The sequence below is a fragment of the Pan paniscus genome, chromosome 16, assembly GCF_029289425.2.
Source record: "Pan paniscus chromosome 16, NHGRI_mPanPan1-v2.0_pri, whole genome shotgun sequence".
In the NCBI taxonomy this organism is placed as follows: domain Eukaryota; kingdom Metazoa; phylum Chordata; class Mammalia; order Primates; family Hominidae; genus Pan; species Pan paniscus.
Genome location: NC_073265.2, coordinates 54,354,959 through 54,371,147, shown reverse-complemented (window position 1 = coordinate 54,371,147; position 16,189 = coordinate 54,354,959). Strand labels below are relative to the sequence as shown.

The window sequence follows — 16,189 nt, the reverse complement described above, 5'->3', positions numbered from 1 at the left end:
TGGACAGTGAGTGGTAGAAGTGGAGGGAACCTAGATGGTGCCAGGAGGAAGACTGTGTGAGAAGTGCTGTTTCTTTTTCTTTTTCTTTCTTTCTTTTTTTTTTTTGAGACGGAGTTTCACTCTTGTTGCCCCTGTTGGAGTGCAGTGGTGCAATCTCGGCTCACTGCAACCTCTGCCTCCCAGGTTCAAGCGATTCTTCTGCCTCAGCCTCCAGAGTAGCTGAGATTACAGGCATGCACCACCACACCCAGCTAATTTTTGTATTTTTTTTAGTAGAGATGGGGTTTCACCACATTGGTCAGGCTGGTCTCAAACTCCTGACCTCAGGTAATCTACCCGCCTCAGCCTCCCAAAGTGTTGGGATTACAGGTGTGAGCCACCACTCCCGGCCCAGGAGTGCCATTTCTGAGGGAATATGTTACATTGACCAGGGAGTGATCAGTGAGGGGCCGAGAGAGATGTGGGTTGGTGGCCCAGGCTCAGCAGCCTACATCTCTTCATGGGGTCTTTAGGCTAACATAGAATGATGGAGTATCTGTGTATTTCGCCATACACAGATTTTAGTAGTTGCAACAGAGACTGTATGGCTTACAAAATCTAAAATATTTACCTGTAAAGGTAAAGAAATGAAACAAAACCGTTAGATTATTATAAAACAGAGTGACAGCTTAAATTTGTCAGTGTATAAGAATTTTGTGTATACTTGAAAAACACTGGCCTGGCAACTTAGTAGAAGATAAATTTGAGTTGTAGTGTTTCTGTAGTTGAGAATGAGTGAATAGAAACCTGTAGAAGCAAAGCAGTTAGGAGAAAATCATCTAGAGAAATGTTAGCCTTGAGAGTGAGTTCCACAACCACTTAGCTGTAGTGGTTGAAGGAGGAAAGAATCCTACCTCCAAATTACAACTTTACAAGAAACAGAACTACTAACCTTGAGAAACCATTATTTATGCCATTTATCAGCCCAAACTGAAAATTTAGTGCTCAAAGCTGGCACTATTGTATAACACAAGTTGCAGCATAAATTGTTAAAACCCTGTTGAAGGGCCGGGCATGGTGGCTCATGCCTGTAATCCCAGCACTTTGGGAGGCCGAGGTGGGAGGATCATGAGGTCAGGAGATCAAGATTATCCTGGCCAACATGGTGAAACCCTGTCTCTACTAAAAATACAGAAATTAGCTGGGAATGGTGGCACATGCCTGTAATCCCAGCTACTCGGGAGGCTGAGGCAGGAGAATTGCTTGAACCCAGGAATCAGAGGTTACAGTGAGGTGAGATCGCGCCACTGTACTGCAGCCTGGTGACAGAGCGAGACTCCGTCTCAAAACAAAACAAACAAAAAAACCTTGTTGAAAATCATTCATTCATTGAAGAAGTATCTGTTAATTACCTTCTCTGTGTCAAGTGTTTGGTAACTGAGCAAATATATAGCTTTTTTAGGAAGCAGTTTAGAACACATTTTGTTAGTCTTGAAAGTATTCACAAACATTTCCATTTTTGAGAATTTTTCTTTCTTTTTTTTTTTTTGAGACGGAGTTTCACTCTTGTTGCCCAGGCTGGAGTGCCGTGGTGCGATCTCGGCTCACTGCAAGCCCCGCTTTCTGGTTTCAAGCGATTCTCCTGCCTCAGCCTCCTGAGTAGCTGGGATTACAGGCACCTGCCACCACGCCCGGCTACTTTTTGTATTTTTAGTAGAGACAGGGTTTCACCATGTTGGCCAGGCTGGTCTCAAACTCCTGACCTCGTGATCCACCCGTCTCAGCCTCCCAAAGTGTTGGAATTACAGGAGCCACCCTGCCCGGCCAAGAATTTTTCTGATAGAAATCCCTAGGAAGGAAAAAAGTAACATGCCCAAGAATATTCATTGTATCACAATATAATAACAGGACATTTGGAATAGCTTAGGTGTCCAGGAGTAGGGAACTTGATAAGTATATTCTAGTGCATTGATTTGATGAAATAGGATACAGCCATTAAATAATTATGAAGATTGGAGAAGAACGTACAGAATCAACAGGGAGAAGTGGAAATTACATACATGTAACGTTGAACTATATGAAGTTGCTAATACATGGACAAAAAGACCTGAAGAGAATGTGAGAAAGTATAAAATGGTTGATTATGGTAATGGGATTAGGATTTTTTTTTCTTTCTTGTATCTGGTATTCTTTTTTTTTTAATTTATTTTTTTGGAGATAAGAGTCTTGCTCTGTCACCCAGGCCAGAGTGCAGTGGCATGATCTTGGCTCACTGCAGCCTCCACCTCCTGGGTTCAAGCGATTCTCCTGGCTTAGCCTCCTGAGTAGTTGGAACTACAGGCGCACGCCACCATGCTCGGCTAATTTTTTGTATTTTTAGTGGATATGGGGTTTCACCATGTTGGCCAGGCTGGTCTTGAACTCCTGAGCTCAGGCAATCTGCCTGCCTCAGTCTCCCAAAGTGCTAGGTTTACAGGTGTGAGCCACCACGCTTGGCCCTGTATCTGGTATTGCTAAAATGCTTGGGTAACATATTTTCCTTTAAAATCTTCAAGGACTGACAGGATAGATCACATCCACATCACTCTACATTGATTCACCTGGAAGCTTTTGTATTGCAGGGCCATTATGGTAGTGAGTGCACAATTGCAGTCCACTCAGATATTCATTAAGTTAAAATCTTTTTTTCTTATGAAACTTTATGAAACATTTCACACATGCACAAAAATAGAATACATAAATACTCATCATCAACTATGATACCATTGTCACACCAAAAAAATTAGCAGTAATTCTTTGATATCACCTAATAACCTGACTATTTTCTCCACTGTGGCTTTATATATGTTGGCTATACTGTTAGCTGACCTCATAGTTAAATCAGGATAATAACCATCCCAGTTTTACTGGGACATGGGGCTTTCAGTGCTACATGCGGGCAAACCAAAACAGTTGGTCAGCCTACTGTCAGCAGCAGACTGCAAGGTCAGTGTGGTTGTTTTAAGTGTATCTTCCTCACCATCCAAGTGTGCACTCCCAAAATTCGCACTCAGTCAGAGGAAGAATTGTTTATTAATTAGATCTGGGAGTTGATGCTAAGGGAATTTCACAAACAATGAAGTTAAGACAAGTTCCTCCCTTTAGTGAGCTCACTGTTTCAAGTGGAGGATCAAGACCATTAGAAATAAACAAAGTCGAAGCCAGGTGTGGTGGCTCACGCCTGTAATCCCAGCACTTTGGGAGGCCAAGGCGGGTGGATCACCTGAGGTCAGGAGTTCGAGACCAGCCTGACCAACATGGAGAAACATCTACTAAAAATACAAAAATTAGCTGTGTGTGTTGGTGCATGCCTGTAATCCCAGCTACTCAGGAGGCTGAGTCAGGAGAATCGCTTGAACCCGGGATGCGTGGAGTTTGCAGTGAGCCAAGATCGCACCATTGCCCTCCAGCCTGGGCAACAAGAATGAAACTCCATCTCAAAAAAAAAAAAAAAAAAAAAAAAGAAAGAAAGTCAGAGGTTAAGTGGTGTGATCCAGAGGGAGGAGTTGAGAAAGTCAGGGTAGGGTCAGAGTAATTGAATACTCAGAAACATCAAATTGAGCCTTAAAAGATTGGGTAAAATTTCTAAATTTTAACCGATACATACTATAGCTAGGACTTTTAAACTTCCTCATTATAACACAAATTTTGGGATAAGAAAACGTGTGTAAAAGGCCATTTGGGCTGGATGCAGTGGCTCACTTTGGGAAGCCAAGCTGGTAGGATTGCTTGAGGCCATGAGTTAGAGATTAGCCTGGGCAACATAGCAAGACCTCATACAAAAAAGTTTTGGTCTTTTTTTTTGGAGACGGAGTCTCACTCTGTTGCCCAGGCTGGAGTGCAGTGGTGTGATCTCCACTCACTGCAAGCTCCACCTCCCAGGTTCACGCCATTCTCCTGTCTCAGCCTCCCGAGTAGCTGGGACTACAGGCACCCGCCACCATGCCTGGCTAATTTTTTGTATTTTTAGTAGAGACGGGGTTTCACTGTGTTAGCCAGGATGGTCTCAATCTCCTGACCTCGTGAGACCTCATACAAAAAATTTACAAATTAGTAGGTAGGGCCAGGCACAGTGGCTCATGCCTGTAATCCCAGCACTTAGGGAGGCCAAGGCAGGGGGATTGCTTGACCAGGAGTTTAAGACCAGCTTGAGAAACACAGGGATACCCTGTCTCTACAAAAATAAAAAAAAATTGGCTAGATGTGGTGGCACGTGCCTGTGGTCCCAGCTACTTGGGAGGCTGAGGTGGGAGGATCTCGGGCCCAGGAGGTCGAGGCTGCAGTGAGTCGTGATCATGCTGCCGCACTCCAGCCTGCACAACAGAGTGAGACCCTATCTGAAAATAAAAAATAAAAAATAAAAAAAAGCCAGGCATGGTGGTGCACACTTGTACTTGTAGCTACTTGGGAAGCCAAGGTGGGAGGATGGGTTGAGCCCAGGAGTTTGAAGTTGCAGTGAGCTATGATCACACCACTGTACTCCAGCCTGGGTGATAGAGTGAGGCCTTCTCTCAAAAAAAAAATAAATAAAATGCCATTTTGTCCTGTCTGCCCAGGGGTCTGTCCTCCAGCCTCAGCAGATGAGACTTTTACGCATCATCTTCAGCGACTAAGAAAACTCATTAAAAAGCGCTCTGAACTGTATGAAGCTGAAGAGAGAGCCCTCAGAGTTATGCTGGAAGGAGAACAAGAGGAAGAGAGGAAAAGAGAATTAGAAAAGAAACAAAGAAAAGAAAAAGAGAAAATTTTACTTCAGAAACGTGAAATTGAGTCCAAGTTGTTTGGGGATCCAGGTATGTTGCTCTATAACCAGTGGAGAAAATGAAAATACTAGATTGACAGCTCTTCTCATCACGGGTGATCTCAAGCTAAGAGGTGGTAGGCAACAAATGACACTTTCCAGATGCAATTCTGTGTCATAGAACTCATGGATACAGATAGAACACATTTTCTCATTCTGTCGTAATCATAGGCTCAGTCACCTTGCCTTGAGAAATACACTGTGGATATCAAGCATGATAACGTGGTATTGTGCTTTTCTCTTTCAGATGAGTTCCCACTTGCTCACCTCTTGGAGCCTTTCCGACAGTATTATCTCCAAGCCGAGCACTCCCTGCCAGCGCTCATCCAGATCAGGTCAGAGGGGCTGGCTCTCTATGTTGTCTTTCTCTTAGGTAGCAGGAAGCACTTGAAGAAGTGCTTACATTGTTTAGGTCTATTACTGTCTTTTTTTTTTTAAGTTCCATAAGGAACTTAAAAAAAACTATGGGTTTATAATGTTTCCATGTTTCAAGGATGCTGCATACATCTTGTTTAGTCCTCATTAGTCCTTGAGAAGTTGATGTCCCTATTTTTATAGGTGAAGAAACAAACTCAGGTTGTGACTTGCCCTGTGTTAGTAGGCACATATGGAAATACAGAATCTGTAAATAATGAGGATTGACTTTATTTGTTATTTGGTTATCCATAAGGTTTAAGTTCTTCAGAGTTTTTCCTCTTTTTATATGTACATTTAAGAAATATAGTCATTTTCTTGATTCCTAGAAATCAAGTTCTGTAATAGATTAGTATATCAGTCATTTGAAAGCTAAGTCTTAGAATATGTAGTTGCTGAACATCTTATTTGGAATAAAACAGAAATAAATAGTTGTTCTATAATGTTCTTATTAAGGCATGATTGGGATCAGTACCTGGTGCCATCCGATCATCCCAAAGGCAACTTCGTTCCCCAAGGATGGGTCCTTCCCCCGCTCCCCAGCAACGACATCTGGGCAACTGCTGTTAAGCTGCATTAGTAAAGATGCTCCAGGAGTGTGGTCCAGCCAGCGCTCTTTCCAGCTGTAAATATTAGCGATGGTGCCATCTTTTGCTGTAGACTAAACTGCAACTTCTAAATTCCATGTGGCATTCCCCTACCCTGAAGTTATGCTTTCCTTCTGTGCTCTGTGCTGGCCAGAGGTGCCTCTTGAATCAGATTAATGTGGTTTTTCAGGAAAGGACTTAAGTGAACTGAGGTTTTTACCACAGGCAGTGAATGACCTTGGTTCACCAAATTTGCCTCTGTTTTGAGGGGCTTGGTCCAGAGTGACTTGTTAATTTACTCTAACTTCCTTGTGTGTTGATGGGTAAGTACACTCAAACACTGAATACAGGTGTGTGATGGGTAGATTTCACAGCCCTTCTACTAATAGTGAGTGTGAAGGCAAGCTTGATGCAAAACCTCCTGACCTTTCCTACCTGAAGAGCCCTTTGACTTCTAGGAAGAAAGGTCAAAAACATTATCTTCAGTTGTGTTAATCCCAGTTTTAGTGCAGCTTAGGAGGCTGCTAGTTAGGAAGATGGCAGTGGCTGTAGGCTGGGTTGCCAGAAAAGATGGTGGCCTAGTCTTATTATTCAGATGGAGAACTTAGAAAACCTGAAGAGTACCCAAATTGGATTGTGTTTTAATGGACAATGGCTGTATTTTTTCCATGTTAGAAGGATCCTAATGAAAGCACCTGTTATTTTTAAGTTTCTAAGGGTCTAGTTGTTCAGAATCCCCAAGGATATTTCCCTAACCTCACTCAGTCACATTGTAGGAGCCAGTGTAGCTATGGAATTATCTTAGGAACTCAAGCTTCTAAAACTATCCATGTAGTCAAATCTAGGGGAAAAAGCAAATAAAAATAGTAAAATTTGGCCGGGCACAGTGGCTCACGACTGTAATCCCAGCACTTTGGGAGGCCAAGGCGGGCCGTCAGGAGATCAAGGCCATCCTGGCTAACATGGTGAAACCCTGTCTCTACTAAAAATACAAAAAAAATTAGCTGGGCGTAGGTGGTGCACACCTGTAGTCCCAGCTACTGGGGAGGCTGAGGCAGGAGAATGGTGTAAAACCCAGGAGGCAGAGCTTGCAGTGAGCCGAGATCGCGCCACGGCACTCCAGCCTGGGAGACAGAGCAAGACTCCGTCTCAAAAAAAAAAAAAAGTAAAATTTATTTTTTATATTCATTAATAAATGCTGTTGTGCTTGGAGATGATCACTCATATAACATGTCATTTTTTTGGTTCTGTTTTGGTTTGGTTTTTGCCAATTATTTTGTTATTTTCCAAAAAACTAAATAAAAATCATTTTTATCTTTTAGTTTGTGCCTTTGCTGCCAATTTGTTGCCTTCCAAATCACTTAACACACACTTTCACATTGATGAAACATATTTTCATTCAAAAATTCAAATTTATTAAGCAGGCATTTGTTACAGGAATTTGAATCTTAAATGCTAAACTTTATCTGCAAAATCCAAGTCTGGATTGGTAAGGATACCATCAATTTTGGAAATAATGTTATGTACTGTAGTTGGAAGCTTTTGGGTGCAAGATACTAATGGCTTTGTCCCTTTTCTGTTGTTTAATTTGCATTAATTTATACATTATATAGAGTCAACAGATAGGGAATGAGGGCCACATGTCTCCAAAATGTATGTCTACGCTTATAAATCTTAAAATCTGATATGATTACCTTCATAGAGCTCCACAATCCTGTGTGCCTTTTTGTTAGATATCTCCACCATTTGCTCTCTGATGAGATGCAGGAAGAGTAGAAATAAGGTGAATTGTACGATGTGTGTTTGGTGTCTGGACAGCCTTGCCACTAAGATATCTGCTGTGAGGGCAGGGAATGTGCTGCAGGGACTCAGGAAAACTCGGACAGCAGAACCCAAGAAGGTGGCATTTAGCCACAGATGGAGAAAAAAAAAAATCCCTTTTTCCTTTGGCCCTTGCAAGGTTTTAATAAAGTGATCAGGCTGGGTGTGGTGGCTCACGCCTGTAATCCCAGCACTTTGGGAGACCAAGGTAGATGGAGCACTTGAGGTCAGGAGTTCGAGACCTGCCTGGCCAACATGGTGAAACCCCATCTATACTAAAAATACAAAAATTAGCCAGGCATGGTGGCAGGCGCCTGTAATCCCAGCTACTTGGGAGGCTGAGGCAGGAGAATCACTTGAAGCCAGGAGGCGGAGGTTGCAGTGAGCTGAGATCACACCATTGCACTCCAGCCTGGGCAATAGAGCGAGACTCTGTCTCAAAACAAAGAAAATTAAAAAACAAAACAAAACATGAGCATTACTCTTGTTTGGTTTTTATTTGTAAGATTTTCCTGGTTTATTACCTGTGTGTAGTGGTGGTGGCAGTAGCCACTGGTTCTTTCAGGTTTAGAGAGACTCATGGTAGTATCTTTAATGAATTGTACTTTCAAGAATATGAGCAGTGTTATTGTAATGTTATCCCACAGTCTTTTTTTTTCTTTTTTTAACTTGGGGAAAATTTCAAATACATTCAAAAGTAAAGAGAATAGTACAATGATTTTTTTCCATGTACCCATCATCCAGCTTCAAATCATTATCAGCTTATGGCCAATCTTGTTTCATCTATACATCCTCCACTCACCCTGGATTATTTTGAAGCAAATCTCAGGCATCAAATTACTTCATCTGTAAATATTTCATTATGTAGCTTTAAGTGATTAAAAAAAAAATCTAACTACAGGGCCATTATCACATCTAAATAAAGGAGTAACAACTCCTGAATATCACAAATATCCAATCATTGTTCAAATTGCCCTCTCATAAATGTTTTACGTTTTGTTCAAATTAGGATCTGAATAGACTCCATACACTGTTGTTTGCATCCTTGTGATGCCATGTCCCTCTGTTCTCGTATGTCCTATAATTTAGTAGTTAAACAGAGCTGTACTGTCCAATATAGTAGCCACATTCAGCTGTTGAGCACTTGAAATGTGATCTATTTGAGTTGAGATGTGCAATTACATATGTGGGTCATGTTTCAGTTGGATAGTGCTGATCTAGAGGCTTGATCACATTCAGATTGGAATTTTCTGGCAGGAATACTTCACAGACATAATGTGTACTTCCAGTCAGGAGGCACTGATGTCTTGGCTTTTTTTGTGATGTTAGCGGCCACTGATAAGACCCAGATTCATTCATTGATGGGGAGGGGACTCAAAAATAGTGATAGTTTAATTCTGTCATTCTTCAATTATTAACTGGAATACTTTTAAAAAGAAAAACTGTACAAAAGCATTTGTTTTTAATAAATTCGGTAAATACAGAGAAGATTAGAAAGCTATGAGAGAAAGAGATTAGTTCTTAAATACTAAGGGTATTTAGCCCAAGTGGCTGAGTTTATGATGTCAAAGAATTTGCTGCTACAAGCCAACCAACTTAATCACTCTATAAAACCATTCATGCTCCTATGCCCATGTGACATTTGTAACAAGAAGCTTAGGCTTATGCCATCTGTTGTAGCTATTTATTTATACACGCTTTGTCTGCAGGGAAGTTCTCCTGGTAATTACAAGGTAAGTACAAAGTATATCTTATTCCATTTAAATAAGTATAATATGCAATATATGAAAGGAATGTGAACATTCTGAAATAGTAGTGATTTATGGAATAGTGATTAAATGAGACATTATCAACTAAATTTGTTTTTTGCCACCTGTTTGTCCCAGATTTTTTGTAATGCTTAGAACCTATAAGCTATTTCCATATGATGAGCTCTTTACCTTTTTGTGAATCCACATAGTAGTTCCTGGCTTCCTGTATCTGGCCACACATGAAGAGTATGTTTCCATTGCAGAGTTCATTTGCCTTTTGGAGTGAATTTGGTTTTTCATAGCCTCCAAAGCAAAGATTAAGGTCTCTGAGGCAAGTGGTGTTAGAGTGCATAACTGTGTAGAACAGTGGACACTTTCCTCAGCTTTGTTAATTCATGCTGGCCACAGTCTGGATACCAGAATTTGAATTATGTTCTATGGGAAATGATTTTTTATTTACCATTTTCCAGGTACTGTGGTTAGGTGCTAGGGATGTAAGAAGGGGTGAACAGACAGGATTCCTGACCTGGAGTTTAGAGTGAAGAAGCTTAATGATTATAACAGAGTCATTAGAGACAATTGTGATAAGTGCTACAAGGAAAAGTACTTATCAGCCAATTTATATATTTCATTCCAAATGTTTAAGTGCCTATTAAAGCTAAGCAAAATGCCAAATACTCCCTAACCTCATACAGAATACAGGCAATGAGGAAGGTAGATATTAACCCAATAATCATAAAAAATATGCTGAGTGCTTTGAAAGAAAGACATGGTTCTGAGATTATGAATTAGGATTTTTCTTCAAAAGCGTTCTGTGACACATTTAGTTGAAATAATAGGAAATATGTATCATATAGTAAGGGTAAGAATCATTATTCAGTTTACATATGTGTATGCTAGGAAATAAAAGTATACTATGGGTCATAGTTAAAAAAAAAAAAAAAAAAAGGCTGGGCGCGGTGGCTCATGCCTGTAATCCCAGCACTTTGCGAGCCCAAGGCAGGTGGATCACAAGGTCAGGAGTTCAAGACCAGCCTGGCCAAGATGGTGAAACCCTATCTCTATTAAAAATACAAAAATTAGCAGGCGTGGTGGCAGGTGCTTGTAATCCCAGCTACTCAGGAGGCTGAGGCAGGAGAATCTATTGAACCTGGGAGGCAGAGATTGCAGTGAGCTGAGATCGAGCCACTGCACTCTAGCCTGGGCAACAGAGCAAGACTTCATCTCAAAAAAGTAAAAAATAAAAAACTTCGTAAAGGCTACTGTGCTAGGTAGACCTGACCAAGTTTGAGATTCAGGGCAAGCTTTTTTGAGGAAGTGATGTTTCAGCTGAGCTCTGAAAAATGAACAGCTTTTTCTTTTCTTTTCTTTTTATTCTTGAGACAGACTCTCGCTTTGTCGCCCAGGCTGGAGTGCAGTGGCGTGATCTTGGTTCACTGCAACCTTCGCCTCCCAGGTTCAAGCAGTTCTCTCGTCTCAGTCTCCTGAGTAGCTGGGAGTACAGGCGTGTGCCACTACACCAGGCTAATTTTTGTATTTTTAGTAAAGAGGGGGTTTTGCCATGTTGGCCAGGCAGGTCTCGAACTCCTGACCTCAAGTGATTTGCCCACCTTGGCCTCCCAAAGTGCTGGGATTACAGGTGTGAGCCACCGTGCCCGGCATTTGAGCAGCTTTTAATTAATTGTGGGGAAGCAACAGGGAAGAACTTAGCCAGTATCCAGAACAGGATATGCAAAGGTTCTGTGGGGACTGAGAGACCATGGCAGTTGAAGGCTAGCATGACTGGAGTAAGATGGGAGGAGAGGAAACGGGCCAGACACTGCAAGCCTTCAGAAGTTTAATTTTTATTTTGAAAACAGCCAGGAACCATTGAAGAGTTTTAAGTAGGAGAGTGCCTTAGTTTTGTTTCGTTTTGTTTTCTAAAGAAGGGGTCTTGCTATGTTACCCAGGCTGGTCTTTAACTCCCGGGCTCCAGCAATCCTCCCACCTCTGCCTCCCAAAGTGTTGGGATTACAGGCATGAGCCACCGTGCCCAGCCAGGAGTGGCTTAGTTTTGGTTTTGAAATGGTCATTCTTGCCTCAGTGTGTGGAACAGAATTATAATAATAAAGCATGTGAGGATACATGGAGATGAGTGGTCCAGGTGAGAGATAATGGGGGCTTGGATTCCCATGGAAGCAGTGGAGGTAGCCTGAAATGGCTGGATTCCAGAGATTTAGGAGATAAAAATTCACAGGAAATTTGAGATGGTGGTGGTAAAGGAGAGGAAAGTATCAGAGATGAGTACTCGTGCACCTGGCTCAATGTTACCGTTCCTTGAGACAAGGAACCCTGGGGGCGAGGAGCAGTTTGGGGAAGGGAAAAATCAGTTCACTTTGATACGTTGAGTTTGAGAAGTCTTGAGACACTGTGTAGGCAGTTGTGTTTATGAGTTTGATCTCAGAAGAGAACTGGAGAATTTAATTTGTGAATCATTGGCAGGTAATTGAAGCTCTGGGCAAGAATAAAGTCATTTAGAGAGTATAGTGAAGACCTTTGGAAACAATACTAATGTCATTACCTGGGCCCCACTTAAATCAATCAGTGCCACCTTCACCCATCCCACTCCCCATCTCCATGCCCAGATCCAAGCACATGGGCACCACCTCATGGGCTAGTGTTTGAGAGGTCCTGGCTTACAGTTTGTCCAAGCATGCACAGCCTGGCTTTCCTAACATTCCCACATCCCTACTCCATTCCACCACCTCAGGCCTCTTCCACACTTTGCCCATTACCTGCTGAATGGAGTCAGCACTCAGCCTGAAGTTCATAGTTCTCCCCAGCTCTACCCCAGTCTACCCTTTCAATTTTACTTTGTACTGCTTCCCAGCACAGACCATCTGCTTAAGTCCAGCAACTTGTCACTTCTCTCCACCCTGCAGATTCCTCTGCTCTCTTGCTCACAGGCTGTTCTTTCACCTTCCAGGGTCAAGGTCAAGTCCCATCTACTTCCTGAAGCTTCTCCAATGCCCATAAGGACTAGACCACTCCCCTTCCTTTGGAGAATATTATTACATAATGATCTGTACCTCTCATGTTGTACCTAGTGAGGTGACCCTCGTTTTAGAATATTTTCTAACTAGGCAATATCGATATCTTTACTGTAGCCCTTGCCATTCTTAAGAGATATAGGGCCGGGCATGGTGGCAGGCGCCTGTAGTCCCAGCTACTCAGGAGGCTGAGGCAGGAGAATCGCTTGAACCCGGGGGATGGAGCTTGCAGTGAGCCCAGATCACGCCACTGCACTCCAACCTGGGTGACAGAGCAAGACTCTGCCTAAAAAAGAAAAAAAAAGAGATATAGGCTGGGCATGGTGGCTCACACCTGCAATCTCAGCACTTTGGGAAGTCAAGTCGGGTGGATCACCTGAGGTCAGGAGTTCGAGACCAGCCTGACCAGTATGGCGAAACCCCACCTCTACTACAGATACAAAAATTAGCCAGGCGTGGTGGTGGGTGCCTGTAATCCCAGCTACTCAGGAGGCTGAGACAGGAGAATCGCTTGAACCTGGGAGGCAGACGTTGCCGTGAGCCTAGAAGATTGCACTACTGCACTCCAGCCTGGGAGACAGAGCGAGAGTCCATCTCAAAAAAGAAAAAAAAAGATATGTTCCCCAAATCCTCAGTATCCTAGAAGCAAGTGTAGGACTGAGTAGAAAATACCTATTAGGATGCAGATGCTGGGCGGAAGATGGAGAGAAGGGTGCCCTATACCTGCTAAGTGGACAGATAGTCTCAATAGAACTGTGTCCCTTCCCTGGAGATAGCTCAAAATTCAGATGATACCTGAAAATGTGAATAATAAATCTGAGAATGCCAAAACTTGCTGACCTTTCCTGTGTCTCCTATAACACCCTTGTACCTCAAAGGTCCCCTGTAAGAACTGGCTGATGGGGCAGATAATTTACTGGTTACAGTGGGACCTTCCTGATTCTGTATGGAAGGTAGCACAGAGAGCTACCTCCTGCTGTGCAGGGAGACCAGCTCTAGGCATGGAGTGGAGAAACCTTTTGAGTCTTATATACAGCAAGACACTAACAAGAGTTGACAAATGGGGCAGGAGATGAGGGAATTAAGGGATTTGCCTACCTGCCTTCATCTGACCTCTCTGCACTCAGATTATCCACCCTACCTCTCCACATGATGCTCTCATGGGAAGGGGATGACTGTAGTGACCCCTAGCAGGGCAGAGCTTTGCGTCATCCTGGCAGGGATGACAGATTGTGTTGAGCCACAGGCACTTCCTGCTGCAGACTCCCTGATAATCCCTGATTGTTTGCAAAAAGGCAGACTGCAGTCAAGGAGTCTAGATTCAAGTGTATTATTATAGGCAGTCGTGAGCTTAAATTCTGTGTGAATGAGTTTGTTCTTTTTCTTTTCTTTTTTTTTTCTTTTTTTTTTTTTTTTTTGAGACAGAGTCTCACTCTGTCGCCCAGGCTGGAGTGCAGTGGTGCCATCTCGGCTCACCTCAACCTCCGCCTCCTGGGTTCAAGCAATTCTCCTGCCTCAGCCTCCCACGTACCTGGGACTACAGGCACGTGCCACCATGCCCAGCTATGTTTTTTTTTGTATTTTTAGTTGAGACGGGGTTTCACCATGTTGGCCAGGCTGGTCTTGAACTCCTGACCTCAGGTGATCCACCCGCCTCGGCCTCCCAAAGTGCTGGGATTAGAGGTATTAGCCACCACGCCCGGCCAAGTTTTTTTTGTTTGTTTTGTTTTGTTTTTTGGAGACAGAGTCTCACTCTGTCACCAGGCTGGAGTGCAGTGGCACGATTTCAGCTCACTGCAATTTCCGCCTCCCTGGTTCAAGCGATTCTCCTGCCTCAGCTTCCTGAGTAGCTGGGACTACAGGCACGCACCACCACGCCCAGCTAATTTTTGTGTTTTTAGTAGAGACGGGGTTTCACCATGTTGGCCAGGATGGTCTCAATCTCTTGACCTTGTGATCTGCCCGCCTCAGCCTCCCAAAGTGCTGGGATAACAGGCGTGAGCCACCGCGCCCAGCCGATTTTGTTCTTTTTTAAAGGCAACAGACTCAATGTAGTTTAAAATACATCAAAAATTAAATTCCTGGCTGTTGTATTGCTAAACGAAGGACAGATACTAGTCTTGATCTAACCCAAAAAGCCAAGAAGTGATGTGTGAATGAGTTCTTAATTCTTGGCTTTCAGGTTTAGTAGATACTGTTGACTAAGTGACTTTCTGACCAACAGTGAATGAGAGTTATAGATGTTCCACATCCTCATCATCGCTTGATATTGTGAAGCTTTTTAATTTTAACCTTAAATTAATGGTTGTATGTTTGTGTAGTGGTATCTCTTTGTTTTATTTTGCATTCCCCTGATGACTAATGAAGTTAAACAACTTATCATATTGGCTATTTGGATATCCTCTTTTGTAAAGTGCATATTAAAAATCTCTTGCCCATTTCTTATTGTTTATAGAAGTTCTTTGTATATACTGGATATGAGTCCTTTGTCATATAGATTTGTTGCAAATATCTTCTCCCACTCTGTGATTTGTTTTTGTTTTTGTTTTAACTCTCTTAATGGTATATTCTGATGAATGGAAGTTTTTTTGTTTTTGTTTTTTTTTGAGACAGATTCTCGCTCTGTCACCCAGGCTGGAGTGCAGTGGCGTGATCTCGGCTCACTGCAAGCTCCGCCTCCTGGGTTCATGCCATTCTCCTGCCTCAGCCTCCTGAGTAGCTGGGACTACAGGCGCCCACCACTATGCCCAGCTAATTTTTTGTATTTTTAGTAGAGACGGGGTTTCACCATGTTAGCCAGGATGGTCTCGATCTCCTGACCTTGTGATCCGCCCGCCTCGGCCTCCAAAGTGCTGGGATTACAGATGTGAGCCACCACGCCCGGCCAAATGGAAGTTCTTAACTTTTTTTTCTTTCTTTTTTTTTTTTTGAGACAGAGTCTCGCTCTGTCACCTAGGCTGGAGTACAGTGGTGTGATCTTGGCTCACTGCAACCTCTGTCTCCCAGGTTCAAGCGATTCTCCTGCCTCAGCCTCCCTAGTAGCTGACATTACAGACGTGTGCCACCACGCCTGGCTAATTTTTGTATGTTTAGTAGAAACAGGGTTTCACCATGTTGGCCAGGATGGTCTCGATCTCCCAACCTCAAGCGATCTGCCTGCCTTAGCCTCCCAAAGTGCTGGGATTACAGGTGTGAGCCACTGCACCTGGCGGAAGTTCTTAACTTTAATGTAATCCAGTTTATCAGAATTTTCCTTCATGGTTAGTCTCTTTTGGAGTTGTTGTTGTTGTGTTTTTTTTAATTTTATTTATTTATTTATTTATTTATTTATTTGAGACAGTGTCTCATTTTGTTGCCCAGGCTGGAGTGCAACCTGGGCTCACAGCTCACTCATCTTACTGCAGCCTCATCCTCCCAGGCTTAAGCAATCCTCCTACTTCAGCCTCCCGAGTAGCTGGGGCTACAGGTGTATGCCACCATACCTGGCTAGTTTTGTATTTTTTGTAGAGATAGGGGTCTTGCTTTGTTGCCCATGCTCATCTCAATCTCCTGGCCTCAACTGATCCTCCTGCCTGGGCCTCTCAAAGTGCTGGGATTATAGGCATGAGCCAACGTGCCTGGCCCGTTAGCCCTTTTGTAACTTAAGAAATGTTTTGACTATTGCAAGGCCATGAATATAGTCTTTCATTTTTATCTTTGAGTTTTATTATTTTACCTTTTACATTTAAATCTACAGTCCACCTGGAATTGATTTTTAGGTATGACATG

At 42.9% G+C, this 16,189-nt stretch overlaps 1 protein-coding gene across 2 annotated transcripts in view; it reads left to right on the top strand.

Annotated features, from left to right (window-relative positions):
- PDCD7 (programmed cell death 7) overlaps positions 1 to 16,189 on the top strand; it is a 30,949-nt gene that overhangs the window by 9,003 nt on the left and 5,757 nt on the right. The window contains exons 3-5 of one of the 2 annotated variants that reach the window (XM_055099024.2): positions 4,575 to 4,811; positions 5,067 to 5,154; positions 5,690 to 5,858. In XM_055099024.2, coding sequence (XP_054954999.2) covers positions 4,575 to 4,811; positions 5,067 to 5,154; positions 5,690 to 5,813 — 449 coding nt within the window. In that variant the 3' untranslated portion in view covers positions 5,814 to 5,858. Of the gene's footprint in view, positions 1 to 4,574; positions 4,812 to 5,066; positions 5,155 to 5,689; positions 7,142 to 16,189 lie in introns of those variants that run through there. The other variant, XM_034938943.3, reaches the window with a different exon arrangement.